Source organism: Rhizophagus irregularis, chromosome 20, assembly GCF_026210795.1.
Source record: "Rhizophagus irregularis chromosome 20, complete sequence".
In the NCBI taxonomy this organism is placed as follows: Eukaryota; Fungi; Glomeromycota; class Glomeromycetes; order Glomerales; family Glomeraceae; genus Rhizophagus; species Rhizophagus irregularis.
The window spans coordinates 2,636,439-2,653,192 of NC_089448.1; the positions used below are offsets into that span (position 1 = coordinate 2,636,439).

Below are 16,754 nucleotides of genomic sequence, written 5' to 3' on the forward strand. Positions count from 1 at the left end.
TTACCAGTCAGAATTGGCTTAAACTTTAAAGTTCTTACTTTACGCAAATGTTACGTAAATGTATTCTTTTTGATCTGTATAATAACGTCAAATATATAGAGATATTTAGGCCGTATACATTAAAGAAGAAACGTCACATAATAACCATTCCATTTTTAACAAAACAACAATTACTTTTTAAACTTGAAAGTGTTATATCTTAGACAAACATTTTATAGTTTTATACATCCATTTTATTTTATATTATTATCACTCGACATTATGGTATAATGTTTAGAATAATGATGTTTCATATTATCATTTACTTGTAAAATTTACTAAATTTATTCAATGTAATATCGTTATAAAATGCATAATTTTATAAAAAAATTAGAGCGTTTGCTAAGATTTATAACTATGTATAATTTAATATTATTATTAATAACTATGATTAAAGAATATGAAGTATCAGTACAGTATAAATAAAATAACTTACCGATAAAGAATCAACGATCTTATTTCCGCTCCTAGAAGGGATCGTTAATTTTTTGGTCATATTATCTAATTCTTTAACGGCGGACAAATTTTTTCCGTTCCACGAAACCTTAAAGGTTTCTCTTACGAAATCAACCAAGGTATTGAATCCTCCATTTCTTGTTAATTCTGAAATATTAACAGCTACAAGCTGTCGGCTTAAAATCTTTTGGACAAATTCTTCATCAACGTAATCTATAAGTTCCTTTTGAGATAAACTTCCAGTAGATGCTCTATAATTAAATTAATAATTAATACAAACAGCACTATTTGGTTAGCTACGAAACAATTAAATAAATACCTGTTTTTTCTTATTTCTTTAAATTCTTCTACAGAAGTTAAAATAATTTGGTTAAACTTATTTCTGAAATCGATAAAAAATTTTCGGGTTTTTTCGAGGTAGCTTTTAGCTTCGTTCGAATGTATTTTTATTTTGAAAATTTTTGTTATCAACTCATCAAAAACTTCACCACGCGGACTTCTTGCACGTAAAAAAAGACACTTGACACTTTCGTCCCATAGACGAATTTTATCCTAAAATATTAAAAATACATTATTTAAAAGATTTAGACATAATAAAATCATGTTAATTTAATACTTACGTCCGTAATTTTACTGGATGATGAGATAGCAACATCCGTATTGTTCATTTCTAGTGCCAATCTTAAAATTTCCGGATAATTCGGACGAAGCTGCCAAACAACTATTTCTAAATTTGACTTTGATTGAAATACTTCGGGTTTTTTATGATCTTCCGTCTTACTCTCATCATCATCATCATTATCATCATCATCATCATCATCATCATCATCATCATCATCATCATCATCATCATCATTACTTCTTTTTTCATTTACTACTATAACTTCTTTATCAGGCAGATTCGGCAGCTTCATTACTATTTTACTTTTTTTAAATCACTGGATTGGCTTTCTCAATGTCAATATCTCTTCTTTTTTCGTAATTTGTTTTCTTTTCGATCCTATTATACATATTTTTGGTATTTATTAATTATTCTTCTTACATATAACTATATAAGCAAAACTTACTATAAATTTACAAAAGAGTTATATCTACATACCTCCTTCAACTTCCATTTCTTGATTATCATCAGACGATTTATTAGGTAATTTACGTTTAGTCGTCATAATATAAAAAAAAAATATGAGCGAAAAAAAAAGTGGAACAACCTTTTTGTTTAAAAGTAGGTGATATTTATCGAGAAAATATGAATGAATAAAAAATGTAAGCAACTTTCTTTGCTCAAAAAAGTAGATGATAAATATTGAATGAACAAAAAAAAGGGCGAGGTTATCGTGATATAATTTTGAGATTTTAGCTATTGTAATTATGATTGTAGTATTTAATTGGAAAATATACATGATCTTAATATCATTGTGTATCGTGTAGAATGCAGGATCAGTTAAAAATATCAGGAGATGGGAAAACTAAAAATTATGATTTCTAGAAGATCGAAAATTAAATTTAATTAATATAAATAAATTATTACAATATCGAATTTCATTCAGTGAAATTTTTTTTTTACATGGAAGATTACCTCAAATCGATTTTACGGTTTCAAATTTATTATATTTTTCAGGCTATACGTGGAATGAGAAGAAAAATAATGGAAAGGTGAGAAGAAAAATGATCGGTAGAAGAAAAGGAGTGAGAAGAAAAATGATCGGTAGAAGAAAAGGAGTGAGAAGAAAAATGATCGGTAGAAGAAAAGGAGTGAGAAGAAATTAATGGAATATTACGTTTTGAATTTCCATTTTTATGTGTGATACGATGACGTACGAAAAAAAAATTTATAAGATCGCAAGATCTTTCTTGACGGAAAAATAACTGAGCCAATGAACCATGTGATGATCCTATCTAACTAAGCCATATCTATTTAGTGTAAGCCTCTTGGATTGATTACATAAAAAATAGATGGGATCTACAGTAGTAGACTTACAACGATATTTGAAAAATACCGATATATTGATTGAAATTGTGAAATTACTGATAGGAAAGAGTTTTAATACATATTGGTGTAATCAAATATCGGTATATAAAGTATCAACTATTCAAATAATACAAGTCATGTGCAACTAATCATTTGTTTAATTGTTCGATAATATTCCTAAAACGGAGTAAATTAAGATCGAATTAAGTTCGTTACGGTGTAAATTAAGGTTAGCTTAAAATTCAGTATAATTGTAATATATCATCGCAGTGTAATATGAAATATAATCAAGGAAGGACATGCGTGATTTAAAATATTATATTTTATAATTATAAAGTATAAAGATAACATTTTAACTCATTTTTTATTAATAGAATTTGTTTATTTATTTTTATTTATATATATTAATTAATGCAGTATTACTATAATTATATTTTTAAAATAAATTGATAAATCAAAAAATTGAGTGTATTCAATGTTAAATAAATTAATTAAAGATGATTGCATTAGAACTAAAAAATTTAGGCAAGATCGTAAAAATAAACTCAAAGAAATCAAAAAAAAATATGTGTGTATTCAATGTTAAATAAATTAATTAAAGATGATTGCATTAGAACTAGACAAGATCGTAAAAATAAACTCAAAGAAATCAAAAAAAAATTATGTGTGTATTCATTGTTAAATAAATTAATTAAGGATGATTGCATTAGAACTAAAAAATTTAGACAAGATCGTAAAAATAAACTCAAAGAAATCAAAAAAAAATTATGTGTGTATTCAATGTTAAATAAATTAATTAAGGATGATTGCATTAGAACTAAAAAATTTAGACAAGATCGTAAAAATAAACTCAAAGAAATCATAATAAATTTATTATAAATATAGAGCCTTTTCTTGACATTTTCCCCATCAAACTAATAATATTTAATAATGGCAGCATTAAACTTAAACGCAAATCTTCCAGTATACATTCAATGGCCCGATGACGCTGCTTTGACCTTAATTCAGCGTCGTCGGGCCTATCATCCCTTATTGCATACAACGAGGTTACATGACCAAAACCAATTATGGCGTGGAATTGCTCGTGATATACGAAACAACCACATATTCAGGCCAACTAGAAAACAATGTAGAGAGAAATGGAATGCGCTAAAGTCGGGGTACGAGAATTTAGAGAGATTAATAAACAGAAATCCTGAAGGATATCCCACTCGTACCCCGACTTTGCATGACGAGAGATTCCACCAGGAACTCTCTGACGAGTTTTGGAGAGTGGAGCGTAAGTATTTATTATTTAACTGATTTTTTCATTAATTCATTGCATTTATATTAATACTTGCTTTGTTTTAAGCATTAGTCCGGGCCGCCCGGAGAAATAGGATGGATCGTAGGACATACGAGTATAGAGAGCGCAGGCGCTCTCGCTCCCGATCCCCCGACTACCGCCGAGCGCAGGCGCTCTCGTTCTCGATCTCCTCGCCACCGAGAGCGCAGGCGCTCTCGTTCTCGATCTCCCTACCACCGAGAGCGCGGGCGCTCTCACCGACGTCATTGATTTTTTATTTTTTATTTTATTATTTTAATATATTTTATTTTATTTTATTATTATGTTTTATTTTATTTTAATATTATGTTTTATTTTATTTTATTATTATATGTTTTATTTTATTTAATTATTATTATGTTTATATTATTATATGTTTTATTTTATTTTATTATTATGTTTTATATTATTATATATTTTATTTTATTTTCATTCAATAAATGACTATTTTCGATAATATACCAATTGTCATTAACCATATACAGCCGGTTTAATTGACCCTAAATTTTGTGTAGCCAAATCGGCAGTAATTTAACCGAATTGATTACTTAATTGCATTTTTTTTTTTGCCGACACACTAATAGTATTTAATAAATTTAGTTCTAATTGAATTTATAAAATTCTAATTAAATTTGAATTATTTTAAATTGTTATAAAGATGAGAAGACGATATAGTCACAACAAGCCAATAGAGCCAATTCGAATTCGAAATCGGTTTTCTTACAGCAAACCTAATGAGACAACAGATTCTGACGAGAGAGTGGCAATTCGTTCGCCTGTACGTTCACCTGATAATGATAACGATGACATGGACTTTCAGTATGATCATAAAGATGATTTAAGTTTTCAAGACATTAATGATGACGATAATGCATATGGATCAATTAATCCTCAAGACTACAATGATGAGATGATATTTTCGCAAGATAATGTCAATTCATCTGATACTGAAGAGGAAGAAGAAAGTGATAACGAATACAATTATGAAGAGGAGGAAGAGGAGGAAGATAATAATGAAAACAATGACGAAGAGGAGGAGGATGAAGGTAATAATGATGATAATAATAATCAAGTGGAAGAGGAACGTAATAACGATGAAGAGGAACGTAATTACGATGAAGAGGAACGTAATAACGAAGAGGAAGAAATACATCAAATCGTTGAAGCGTTAGATGAAGACAAGATACCGTTCTGCAATGGTCAATTTGCACCGTACTTTGATAATTATACAACTACGGCATTATTTTGCTGGCTTCAGAAACATAATGTTTCTACGAAAGCATATGAAGATCTTGTCGATATCATTCACAATTCTCAATTTGAACCTACCCATGTGGTAAAAAATATCCGAAGATTCCAATCATGGAGAAAACGTCTTCCTCTCCTACCAATAATAACAAAGTCTATTAAAATTTCACCAAAAAAAACTCCATCAACCTCACGAGGATCAAAACTTTCGTATCAACTCTCAATTAGTGAAATTATATGGCGTGTTCTTAATAATCCGATGCTAATGAAGCATATGTATTTTGGACCCGGCATTAATTCTGAAGAAAAATCAGAATTTTGGCATGGAAATTTATGGGGGGAATCCCCACTTTTTGGACAACACGAAATATTAATATCAGAAGGTTATAAATTAATACACTTTGATACAATTATAATTTATTATCATTGATAATATTTATTAAAGTTATTTATTTTTAATAAATAGTATTGTACCGATCTGGTGATTTTGTTTACTATCATGATGATAATGGTCAAAAAAAACTTGGAAGATTAAGATCAATTTTAAAAAATCATGATGGATATTATCAGTTACGAATTCAAAAAATTTTGGAATATAGTGATTTACCCGGAAATTTAAAAGGGTTACCAAGACAACGTCGTTCTATTACCGCAAGATTGGCTTACAAGACGAACCATTTTTAATTATAATGACTTCTCAAATTTTAGAAAAAGTAACTATATTGATGATGTTTCAACATCAAAATATTCCTGATGGTTCATTGCGGATTAGTGAAATAATTTATAAATGTAATGACCGTTGGCACGTTCGTAATGTAAAGCTTTCATACCTACATCCATCCGATTACATTTCTATTAGAAATCCACCATCATCATCTATGCCAATCTATAAGCTGTTTTTAGATCTTTATTATGATGATTTTGGTACATTTAGAAATGTATACCATTCTCTAGGTGGTGTTTATGTACAGTTTGGAAATATGCCAGCACATCAAAGAAAGCTAATAAAGAACCATTTTGTTATTGGGTTTATCCCATTTGGAGGAAAATTTGACGAATTTATGATACCATTCATTTCAGAAATGAAGGAATTAGAGAAAGGAAAGGTGATGACTGTCCAAGGACAAGATGCATGGATAATTGCTGGTTTAGGCGTTGTTACGGCAGATTTACCTCAAGGTAACGATATGACAGGAGTACTAAGGTATTTTTTCAACTTAGTTAATAATATAATAATATAATTTTATGACAACTATTAAAATTTTTTAAAAAATAAATTTAGACATAATGCAAATAAGGGTTGTCGTACTTGTAAAACTACTAAAGAATCATTGAGTGCTCACAATCAGGATATCGTAACAACATTACGTTATCATCATATTACAGACGAAGAAATCTTAAAAATTTCTCACGAGACTATAATGTCAAGAAGAGATCAACTTTGTACGAATATGGTTTACGATCATTACCTAGTATTTTAGATAAATTAAAAGGAAAGACATTTACAGACGCCGCAGGATGTTTATCATGCGACTGCAGGAAAGATTGGGCGGCTACTAAAATTAACTTGTGAATTATTTTCACGAGAAGGAGAAGATAATTTTATCGAAATTTGGAAAAATTTTAAAATCCCAAAAAGATGGTCTCGCTTACCAAATCCGATTACTCACTACAATAGTTTTATGATGTCGGATTTACTTAGATTAGCTATGATTATGCCATTTTTGTTAAACCAGTTTTTAAAAGAATCAAGTATCAAACGTAATGAAACAGCCATGATTCAACAAAGAATTGATGCATTTCGAGTTAGTTCAGTTCCAAAAATTATTATATCTTGTTGGATACATGTTGCAAAAACTATGAAAGCGGTTTTTAACAAGAAATTTACATCAGATAGCTATGAGGAATTGCAACAATGTCTTGAAGAAGAGTTTTCAATCCTTCCAAAGGTATAGTTACAAATTTGATATTGAAATGTGGAATAATTTCAAATAATTAACAATATTTTACTTTTTATAGGTTTTTGTAAATTTTGTTAATTTACCAAACATACACGTTAATATGCATCTTTTGATGCATGCTAAAACCTTTGGAACACTTATTAATACCCAAGTTGGTATAAAAGAAATGGTCCATCGTATTTTTAAGGGATGGTACCAAAAACTAATTGCAAAAACATAGATTTAGATTTATTAAAGCGTTACAATACTTTATTTGCAATTCGACATTTAGCAGATGGTGGTATTGATCCAAGATTTAATAGATCTTGTACTGGATTTACAAATTCAAATTTTGGACAATTATTTTTAAATTGGTATGTTACAGAAGATAAATATTCAACTGAAGCAACTGAACAAGTTCAAGACGATGATGATGATACAAAAAGTAAGTATTTTATTGCATATAATAGTACATGTTTGATATTTATATTTACTAATCTTTTAATTTAGTTATATCTCCAGTAAACTTTATTTCCAATATTTCATTAAAAAAAAGAATGCCAAAGCAGGAACGTGATAAACTTCTTTTAACTTTACATAATTTTAAAACTGAATTGTTTTTATCTTATGTGGATATGAAGTTTGAGGCGGCACTTATAAACTCTTCAATTAGTTGGTACAAATTTGCATCATATATGATTGAAGAAGAAAATGGTATCCTTTCAAAAGTTCACCTACATCTCGATGATTTTATCACAATTTATGAAGAAGATCATGAAGAATCTTATGCAATAATCAAAGGTATCTTTCAACATAAGGGTAACAATAACAAATATTATGCATTTATTGTTGTAGATTGGTTTGAAGATACTATGGTTGAACATTCAGTATTAAAATGTCCACTTTACCGTCTCCAAGCAACAGGAGATAAATGGAGACGTATTTTTCCAATTACTGTAATAGATAATGTTCAAAAAGTACATTTTATTCATAATTGTAATTCAGAAAGGTGCCAACTACCAAATCATGATACTACAAATAGAATTTGGATAAAAAATAATTTTTATTTTACAGCCATATAATTATATTAATTATATAAATATAATAAAATAATTATTTTAATTTGTATCGTATAAAATTTTAACCAATAAAATCATATGCATGATGTAATAATAAATTAAAATTAACCAATTAAAATCACTTTAATTACATGCATGTATGCGATATCTAAAAATAGCTAAAATTCGCGTTTATTAATGAGATTTTTTTTGTTTATTTTCAAAAATACGCTTTTCTCTTGTCTTTTATATTAATACTTTACGGTATTTTAGTTCGTCTCTTCTTTTTTCTTTTTAAAGTATACTTTAATTATCTTTTTACAATATTAACAATACTTTGGGACACTTTAGTTTATATATTCAACATAGTAAGACACCCACATACGAAAAGCAAGAATAAAAGCAAGAATAAAGAAAAGAAAATGTACCCGCCACTCACATACGAAAGAAAAGAATAAAAGAAAGGAAAAATGTACCCACCTACCCACATACAAAAGAGAAAAAAGTCGTTTTTTAAATAAATAGTGGAGCTGTTAAGCAAGGTATGAAAATAGGATATACGCGTATTTTTCATATTTTTTTTACAATATGTTGTGGTTTGAGTATTTTTTGTTAGACTGTGGTATAAATGTGAATATATTTTTCAACGGCCATGTATCTATTGCTTGTTAAATATATTTGCAATTTCTTTGTTAGACTGTGGTATTACAATATGAAGTGTGAATATATTTTTCAACGGCCATGTATCTATTGCTTGTTAAATATATTTGCAATTTCTTTTGTAATATTTGCTTTAGCCTGGAAGAAAATGTTGTAAAATAGGGCTGGATATTTATGGCATTTTCCGCCTTCCAATTACTTTGTCCGGGGGTAGCCTGACAATTTGTCGTTGTCCGTCAGTCGTAGCAACCAGCATTTTTTTACAATATTATGATTTTAAGAAACAAAACACTTTCAAAAAAATTTAAAGAAAGAACTAACTTAAAAATATTATCATTTTTATTATTCTTTACAAAATCCCGGAATTACCTGCTCTAACTATTATCCCAAGGTTATGTATTAAATTTTAAATATATTTTACAAAGAGTACATTTTATTAATCATGATTGTTTTTTTTATTTTTTATATATATATATATATATATTTTAAAATTGAAAATGACGTATCCATCCACTCACATATGAGAAGAAAAGAATAAAAAAGAGAAGAAAAGAATAAAAAAAAAGGAAGAAAAGAAACGTACTCCACTCACCCATAATAATCCACTAATAAAAAATTATTATTATTAATGTATAATAAATAATAAACATATATTACAATAAAAATATTTTTGTGATGTTAATTCGGTGTTAATATAATATCATTACGATGTAGTTACGATATTAAATAAATGTAAAACATTTTTTGTAATATTAATTCGATATTAATATGATATTATTATGATGTAGTTACGATATCAAATAAAATTGTAATATTAATTCAATGTTAATACGACATCACTACGATGTGGCTACGATATCAAATAGATTTAATATTTTTGCAATATTAATTCGATGTTAATATGATATCACTACGATATGGCTACGATGTGGTTACGATATCAAATAAAATGTCAAATATTTTGTAATATTAATTCAATGTTAATACGACATCACTACGATGTGGTTACGATATCAAATAAAATGTCAAATATTTTTGCAATATTAATTCGATGTTAATATGATATCACTACGATGTGGTTACGATATCAAATAAAATGTCAAATATTTTGTCAATGTTAATACAATATCACTACGACATGGTTACGATATCAAATAAATGTCAAATATTTTTGTAATATTAATTCAATGTTAATACGACATCACTACGATGTGGTTACGTGATAATATTTACATCGCATAATGATCGCAGCGATATCGCAGAGATATCGATCTAATCAATGTCGATTAAATACAGTTACGACTAACTTAACGACGTCGAATCTATTTTTTATCAAAATATCGTAATGATATCGTAATGATATCATTGCGATATCTAATCAATATCGATTGTAAACTCCAAGTTTCAGCAAAGTTTCTACACTTTGTAAACTTTGTATTCCAGTATTAAATTGGGATGGCATATATGCTTTAGCCTAACTAATCTGATTAACATATAATGTTCTAGTCATATAACATTTACAGTTTAAAAATGATTTTATTATAAATTCCTAACATTACTCAAAAATCTCTATATATAATGCATTTCTACATACATAGAAAGCTTTACTAAAATTACTAAAGTTTTCATCTAATTTAGATTTAAGAGATTTTATAATATTTTGCCATATATGGGGGTCGTCTAAAGCCGTGTTTGATCACGTGATTTGTAAAAATTTATTTTTTACAAATAAAACTTTTTCGCCAATACATAAAACTTTCAAGTTACACATAATATGTGTATTTTAGCCTGCTGTGCAAGTTTACTTAGTGCGCAACATGGGGTTTTGAACACCGTTTTTGACTTATTTGAATTTTTTCATTTTCGTCATCCATTTTTAGATATGATCGGCAAAGATTATTCATTCATATGTAAAGTCAAAAACAGTGTTTAAAACCAGCTTTTTTTCACTAAGTAAACTTGTAAAGCAGGCTAAAATACACTTATTCTATAACTTTCATACTTACATTAATCTTAGTTCATAAAAAAATGGCTTATTCATAAAATGTCAAGTCACATGATCGAACACGGCTTTAGACGACCCCCATATATGGAACATACAATAAAAATGTGGTGTATTTGAAAAAACTTAAGCAACAGCATTAATTAGTAATCCAGGTTCAGAATCAGTCCAAAATGATTTTGGAATTATATTTTCAGTTGCTTTCACCAAACATTGTAAAATCCAAGTGTATATTAAAGAAAATTCATCTTTTACTAATGCATTTGCCATATTGCAAAATCTTCCATAATTATCTTTATCATAAATACACTTAAGTACATATACTTGTTAGTTTTACAAGTATTGTCATTTAATACTATATCAGAAAATCGCCTATACAATTCTTGTTAACTGGAAGACATCTAAAATATGCCTAATAGGTGATTTTCATTACCAGTATGATAAACAAAAACTTTTCAACGTTGAGATCCCCCTATTCCCTCTGTCATCAATTTACAGAGTTGCCACATCGAATGGGCATTCCCATGGTCGAACGAACGAATAAACGAACAAACGAACAATTAAACAAACAATCAAATAATCAACAACATAATTAACAAACAACATAATCAACGAACAACATACAACAACATATAACAACAACATTCTTGGTTCACGACATAAATAGCGTTAGTAATATAAAACGTTGAACGATATAAAATAAAATTTTACTTCTCTAAATTTTCCCCAAATTATATCCACTTTTACCTTTAATTTCAAACTTCGATAGCTCTCGCTACGAATTATTACTTTTCAAAAACGTATATTTAATTCATCTTAAAATTTCCATTTTATTCAATTAAAATTAATTAAGCGAACATTAATTAAAGTTTAGGGCGAACCTATTACCTTTAATTAATATTAAACTTCACTAACAAGTAATTAAATGAAACTTATATTTTTATTGAGTTCTGTGGATGAGAACTAAGGAATTACCTTGAATTCCGCTCTCTATATATACAATTTTTATGCTACTTTCTATTCTATCTATATACTATCTTTTATGTTCTTTTTACATATTATCTTTGAACTATCTTTCTAATATACTATCTATATTTTAAATACGCTATCTTTTAATATGCTATCTTTTAATATGCTATCTTTTAATATGCTATCTTTTTATATATGTTCTTTTTAATATATTATCTTTTACGTTCCATCTTTATACTATCTTTTTATATTATCTTTTACATTATTTTGTGTTCTTTAATTTTTCTGACATTATTTTATATGTTCTTTTAATTCGCTTTATGTGTTTTGCTTATAATCTATCTTCTGTGGCTTATAATTATTCTTTCTTATCATTCTTATTGTTAAAGATTGCTAAGCCGCAATTGATCAACTCTATTTATCCTATTGGTTCCTTGTCAATCATTCAATAAATATTACATCATGTAGATCATTACTCTTCCTAAATGTTTATCCTTTTCGGCTAATTATTTATCCATCTACGCCAATCCACGATTAATTTGTTCGTTCTTAATATTTAATAATTACATTTGGTGGTTGAATTTTATCATCTTTTCGTGCTTGATATTCGACCGTTTACAACGTGGATCTTGAATTATTTTTTCAAATAAGATATCAAGAAATAATAAAGAGTCAGGTCTTTCATTTTTATTATTCTGGTATAAATTATAAATAGCATTATAAATGTTTTGTTTATGAAATACATGTTCTAGATACTTTTTTTTTAAGAATTTCTAGTTGTATAATAGGTGCAACTTTGCAATTCAAAAAAAATTTCAAGTCTTTTATCATTTCATTATTAAAACATCTATATCTAGCAATAATATGAGGTAATTGGGTAAGGTTTACTACTTCATAATTATGTATATCTTTTAATGATGTACATTTTACTTGATTTGCCATTTTTAAAAATGAGAAATTGCAGTGTTACTCACAATTTATCTTTATAGTACTATGTAAAATAATGCAATTTCTGATTTATTACTTTTCTGGATTCATATTTTCCATTTAGGAACGTGCCAGAAATCAGCTGATTTGAAAGAGGGTGGGGGAGTCAAGCTTTAGATCAGGTCTATATATATCACATGACATTTATATATCTAAATATAAATATAAGTAATTTAATTATTTTTATATATATGGTTACTAAGGTTGCTGGAGAAACTAGGGAGTTTTGGCAAGTTGGCAAAATGCTGAAATAGTGAAACTTTGCCAAAACTATATGAAAGTCTTATTAAAAAGTTGGCAAAACTCTGGAGAAAAGCGAAACCTGATGAAACTTATTATAAATGCCAAAACTGCTGAAACCTTACTGAAACTATAATAAAACTATAGTAAAATCTTGGAGAAACTAATCGTAGAATTTTGGAGAGGTTTAGGTAGGCAACCTTAATGGTTACTGATATCAGCTCCAAATCCCATAATTAGCTTGCCACTAATTCAGTATATATAGATTCACAGATGGATAGATGATAATAACTTGAAAGCATGATTAATAGATATTAGAAATATAATAGCAGAGAAAATAGTGGTAGAATATTACACAGATGGTTCGCTCATACCAAGCATTCTTATATCAATGGATAAATAAGATCTCAATTTAGTGTACATAAATATGGGTGTAGCATTTTGTGTTAATAATGAATCTGCTTTATCGGTTCAAGCAAATTTATCATTATGGCCTTTATCTACACATGCAGAATTAGTGGCTATTTTTCTGGTATTACTCACAAATCCTTTGAATGCAAAAATTAAAATCTATATAGACAGTTAAAGTGCTATCTACATGATTAATAATTAATATAATAAATCAGGTAGGAAATTATTGAAGCAGTCTAATTCTTTAATCTTACTCAAAATAGATATTTTTTTACAAGAAAAAGAGATAGATCTAACATTAGTGAAAGTTAAAGAATATATATAGTGGAGATAATATGAATGAAATAGTAGACAAATTAGCTAAGAATACAAGTAACATTAGTTGTTATTTTAACAACAGATTTAATTATAGTAATAGGACAGTTAAATTTTTTCCAATTTTTAAACAGATTCCAATTGAATACAATTTAAGGAAATTTATCAAAACTTTAATGAATACTAGAGTGGCAGCAGAATGGTCAATGCTAAAAACCAATGATTATGAAATCCCAATTGCATGGAATATAACTTGGAACTTAATTAATAAATATAAAGGGTTTAATTATATTTCAGTTAAAAAACATTGGCATTTAATATTTATCATTAAACTATTTGCTAAACTTCTTCCTATAGGTATATTCTATTATAGCGAAAACCAAGTATTTACAAAGATTTTGTTTGCTCCAGATGCAATGCTGATAAAGAAGAAAACAGATATTATTTTATAGAATGTAAAGCCAATAAGAATCTATAGCCTATAATTAAAAGCAGAATTCAAGATGATGTGATTTTCATAATTCAAAAATGGAGTAATACACCAGAAGATACACCCAAGATCCTAAATGAGAAATTAAACCAAATACTAGGGTTACAACATGATAACAGAGAATTTATTGACTTTTGCTCACTGGCTAAGGTTGCTTGCCGAAACCTTCTTAATAACTGCCGAAACCTATACGGAAAATGCCAAAACTATATTAAATCATATTAAAAATCCTGCCAAAACTTTGCCGAAATGCCGAAACCCCTATTTGCCGAAACTGCCAAAACCCTGCCGAAACTATAGTAAATATATAGTAAAATCTTGCCGAAATTTATCGCAGGATTTTGGAGAGGTTTTGGTAAGCAACCTTATCACTGGCCTTAAAAGCTAAGATTAACACTAATTTTTTCAAACTATCAAAACAAACATTTGGATTTTTCAGTAGCAAAAAATGTCTTGTTTTTGGCTTCACTTCTGAATTCTTTTATTATTTACTTCAAGAAGCTAATTTGGTTGCCAAGATGTAATGCTACTGTTACATGAGAAAAAGCTAAAAATATTGAAAGAAAAGACAAATTAAATAAATCTAAAAATATAGACCGTTATTTCAAATCCTTTCACCAACAGGTTAAACACTCAAAACAGAATAAACAACAATCAAAAAAGAATAATTTACCAGATTTACAGGAAGATCATATTGTAGCATTTGATGATATTTCATTTGAGTTAATTCCAATGCAGTCTGAAAACTTATTAAATAAAAATCTCATTTTATCAAAATGCTATAGAGTGGAAAAGAAAGAAAGTTCAAGATCAAATGTGTTTACTAATTAGTAACAACTGTTGGTATAGTTAGGCTTATAAAAAGACAAAAAATATTATTAATAATGTTATAACAGATTTAGTAATAATATAATTAATATTATTTTTGGTTTAAATGTATCAATTCTAAAAGAAAAAGGGGGATGGATAAAGAAAGAAGAAAGAGAGAAGGAGAAGGAGAAGGAAAAGGAGAGGAGCAGGATTAGGAAATATATATATATATATATATATATAGTATATAGATTAACATTACTTATTTTTATTTTACCTTTATTTTTAGCTGTATTTTGATGATTGCATCCTTTTGGGTGATATAGCTTATGATAATTTGTTTATATGGTATATAAACTTAATTGGTGATCCACGAGTTAAGTAGCGAAAATAATAATGAAATTTAACGGAAATTTATTAATTAAAAGCCGCATTTTTGAATGTGAGGTTATTCATGAATTTCTCTAGCCAAATGTTTAAATAATGCCATTTTGCTTTAATGAAATAGTTTTCCACAATTTTCCCACCAATCTCATGCAAAAAAAACCATAATGTAACATTAGAAAAAAGTCTAATTTCTAAGAGATCTGAAATTCGAAAGACAAAAACTAGTTTTATCATACCATATTACTTGTATAATGAGTGTGAAAAAGTCTTGAATTTGTTGGATTAGAAGTTATTACAGTATAGTTTACTAATAAAATATATCAAAAATAAAGTAATATGCATAAAAGTTTAGTAAAATATAAAAAAATTTCCATAATTTGTACTTTTAAAACCTTAGTTTACCTAATAACATAGTAAATGCCACATGCTTCCAAGGTAAACTTCGTCAAAAAAAAGTTTTACATTTTGTAGCTTTGAAAAATAAAAGTGTGACATTTACTTTATTGTTTGTGTTATTTTTAGTAAACTATGCTTTATAGTTTTTGTTACATCCACACGCCAAATGACCAAAAATAGGCAAAAAAAATGGCACGAATTGCATAAACTATTCGCAAATTTGTATAAACTATTTACAAATAGTATAGGTTAATTCGCAAATAGCTAAAAACAGCCAAGAATAGCCAAGAATAGCCACTGCTTTTCGCGCCATTTTTTTTACTGATTTTTAGCATTTCGACCTGTGATCAAAAATCATTAAAGTCAGCATATTACGACAAATTAGTATATGATTTGTGTCAAATTTTATATGTAATTTCTCTAGTTGACTCGTGGATCGTCAATTAATATCAATAAAAGTATATATAAATCATTAAAAAAAAAAAAAAATTATTTTTATATATAATTACTATAATTCAATTATCTTGACTTCTAGTGATTTAATTTTAATAAATTTTTTTTTAATTTATAGCTCTCATTTAGCTCTACAAATCTAGCTTACCAAAACAAAAAAAAGTTTGTTTAAATTGAATCACTAGAAGCCAATTTACATTTATATAATAATTATTATAATGCAATTATCTTGACTTCTAGTGATCCAATATTAATAAACTTTTTTTTAATTTATAGCTCTCATTTAATTCTACAAATATAGTTTTACAAAACAAAAAAAAGTTTGTTCAAATTTAATCACTAGAAGTCAAGATAATTGTATTTATAATTTATATTATAATAGTAATTATTATAATGCAATTATTTTAACTTCTAGTGATCCAATTTTAATAAACTTTTTTTTAATTTATAGCACTTATTTAGCTTTAAAAGTCTAACTTTACAAAACAAAAAAAAGTTTGTTCAAATTGAATTACTAGAAGCTATAATACTAATTATTATATATAATATTTAATATTTAATAGTAATAATTTTTTTAGCCAATCAGATTTCAATCAGGTG

The 16,754-nt window shown here is 27.4% G+C and overlaps 3 protein-coding genes across 3 annotated transcripts; 2 read left to right on the forward strand and 1 right to left on the reverse strand.

Moving 5' to 3' along the window:
- Positions 1–388: 388 nt before the first annotated feature.
- On the reverse strand, positions 389–1,409 carry OCT59_013159 (uncharacterized protein; the record flags this gene model as incomplete). Its single annotated transcript, XM_066140636.1, has 4 exons — positions 389–394; positions 476–746; positions 815–1,047; positions 1,116–1,409. 4 exons carry the CDS (start codon positions 1,407–1,409, stop codon positions 389–391), a joined length of 804 nt encoding a protein of 267 aa, XP_066001502.1.
- A 1,985-nt stretch (positions 1,410–3,394) lies between these two features.
- On the forward strand, positions 3,395–3,766 carry OCT59_013160 (uncharacterized protein; the record flags this gene model as incomplete). Its single annotated transcript, XM_066140637.1, has 1 exon — positions 3,395–3,766. One exon carries the CDS (start codon positions 3,395–3,397, stop codon positions 3,764–3,766), a length of 372 nt encoding a protein of 123 aa, XP_066001503.1.
- A 680-nt stretch (positions 3,767–4,446) lies between these two features.
- OCT59_013161 (uncharacterized protein) lies at positions 4,447–8,006 on the forward strand (the record flags this gene model as incomplete). Its single annotated transcript, XM_066140638.1, has 3 exons — positions 4,447–5,419; positions 6,627–6,985; positions 7,986–8,006. The coding sequence occupies 3 exons, from the start codon at positions 4,447–4,449 to the stop codon at positions 8,004–8,006; spliced, it is 1,353 nt and encodes a 450-aa protein (XP_066001504.1).
- Between the last annotated feature and the right edge of the window lie 8,748 nt (positions 8,007–16,754).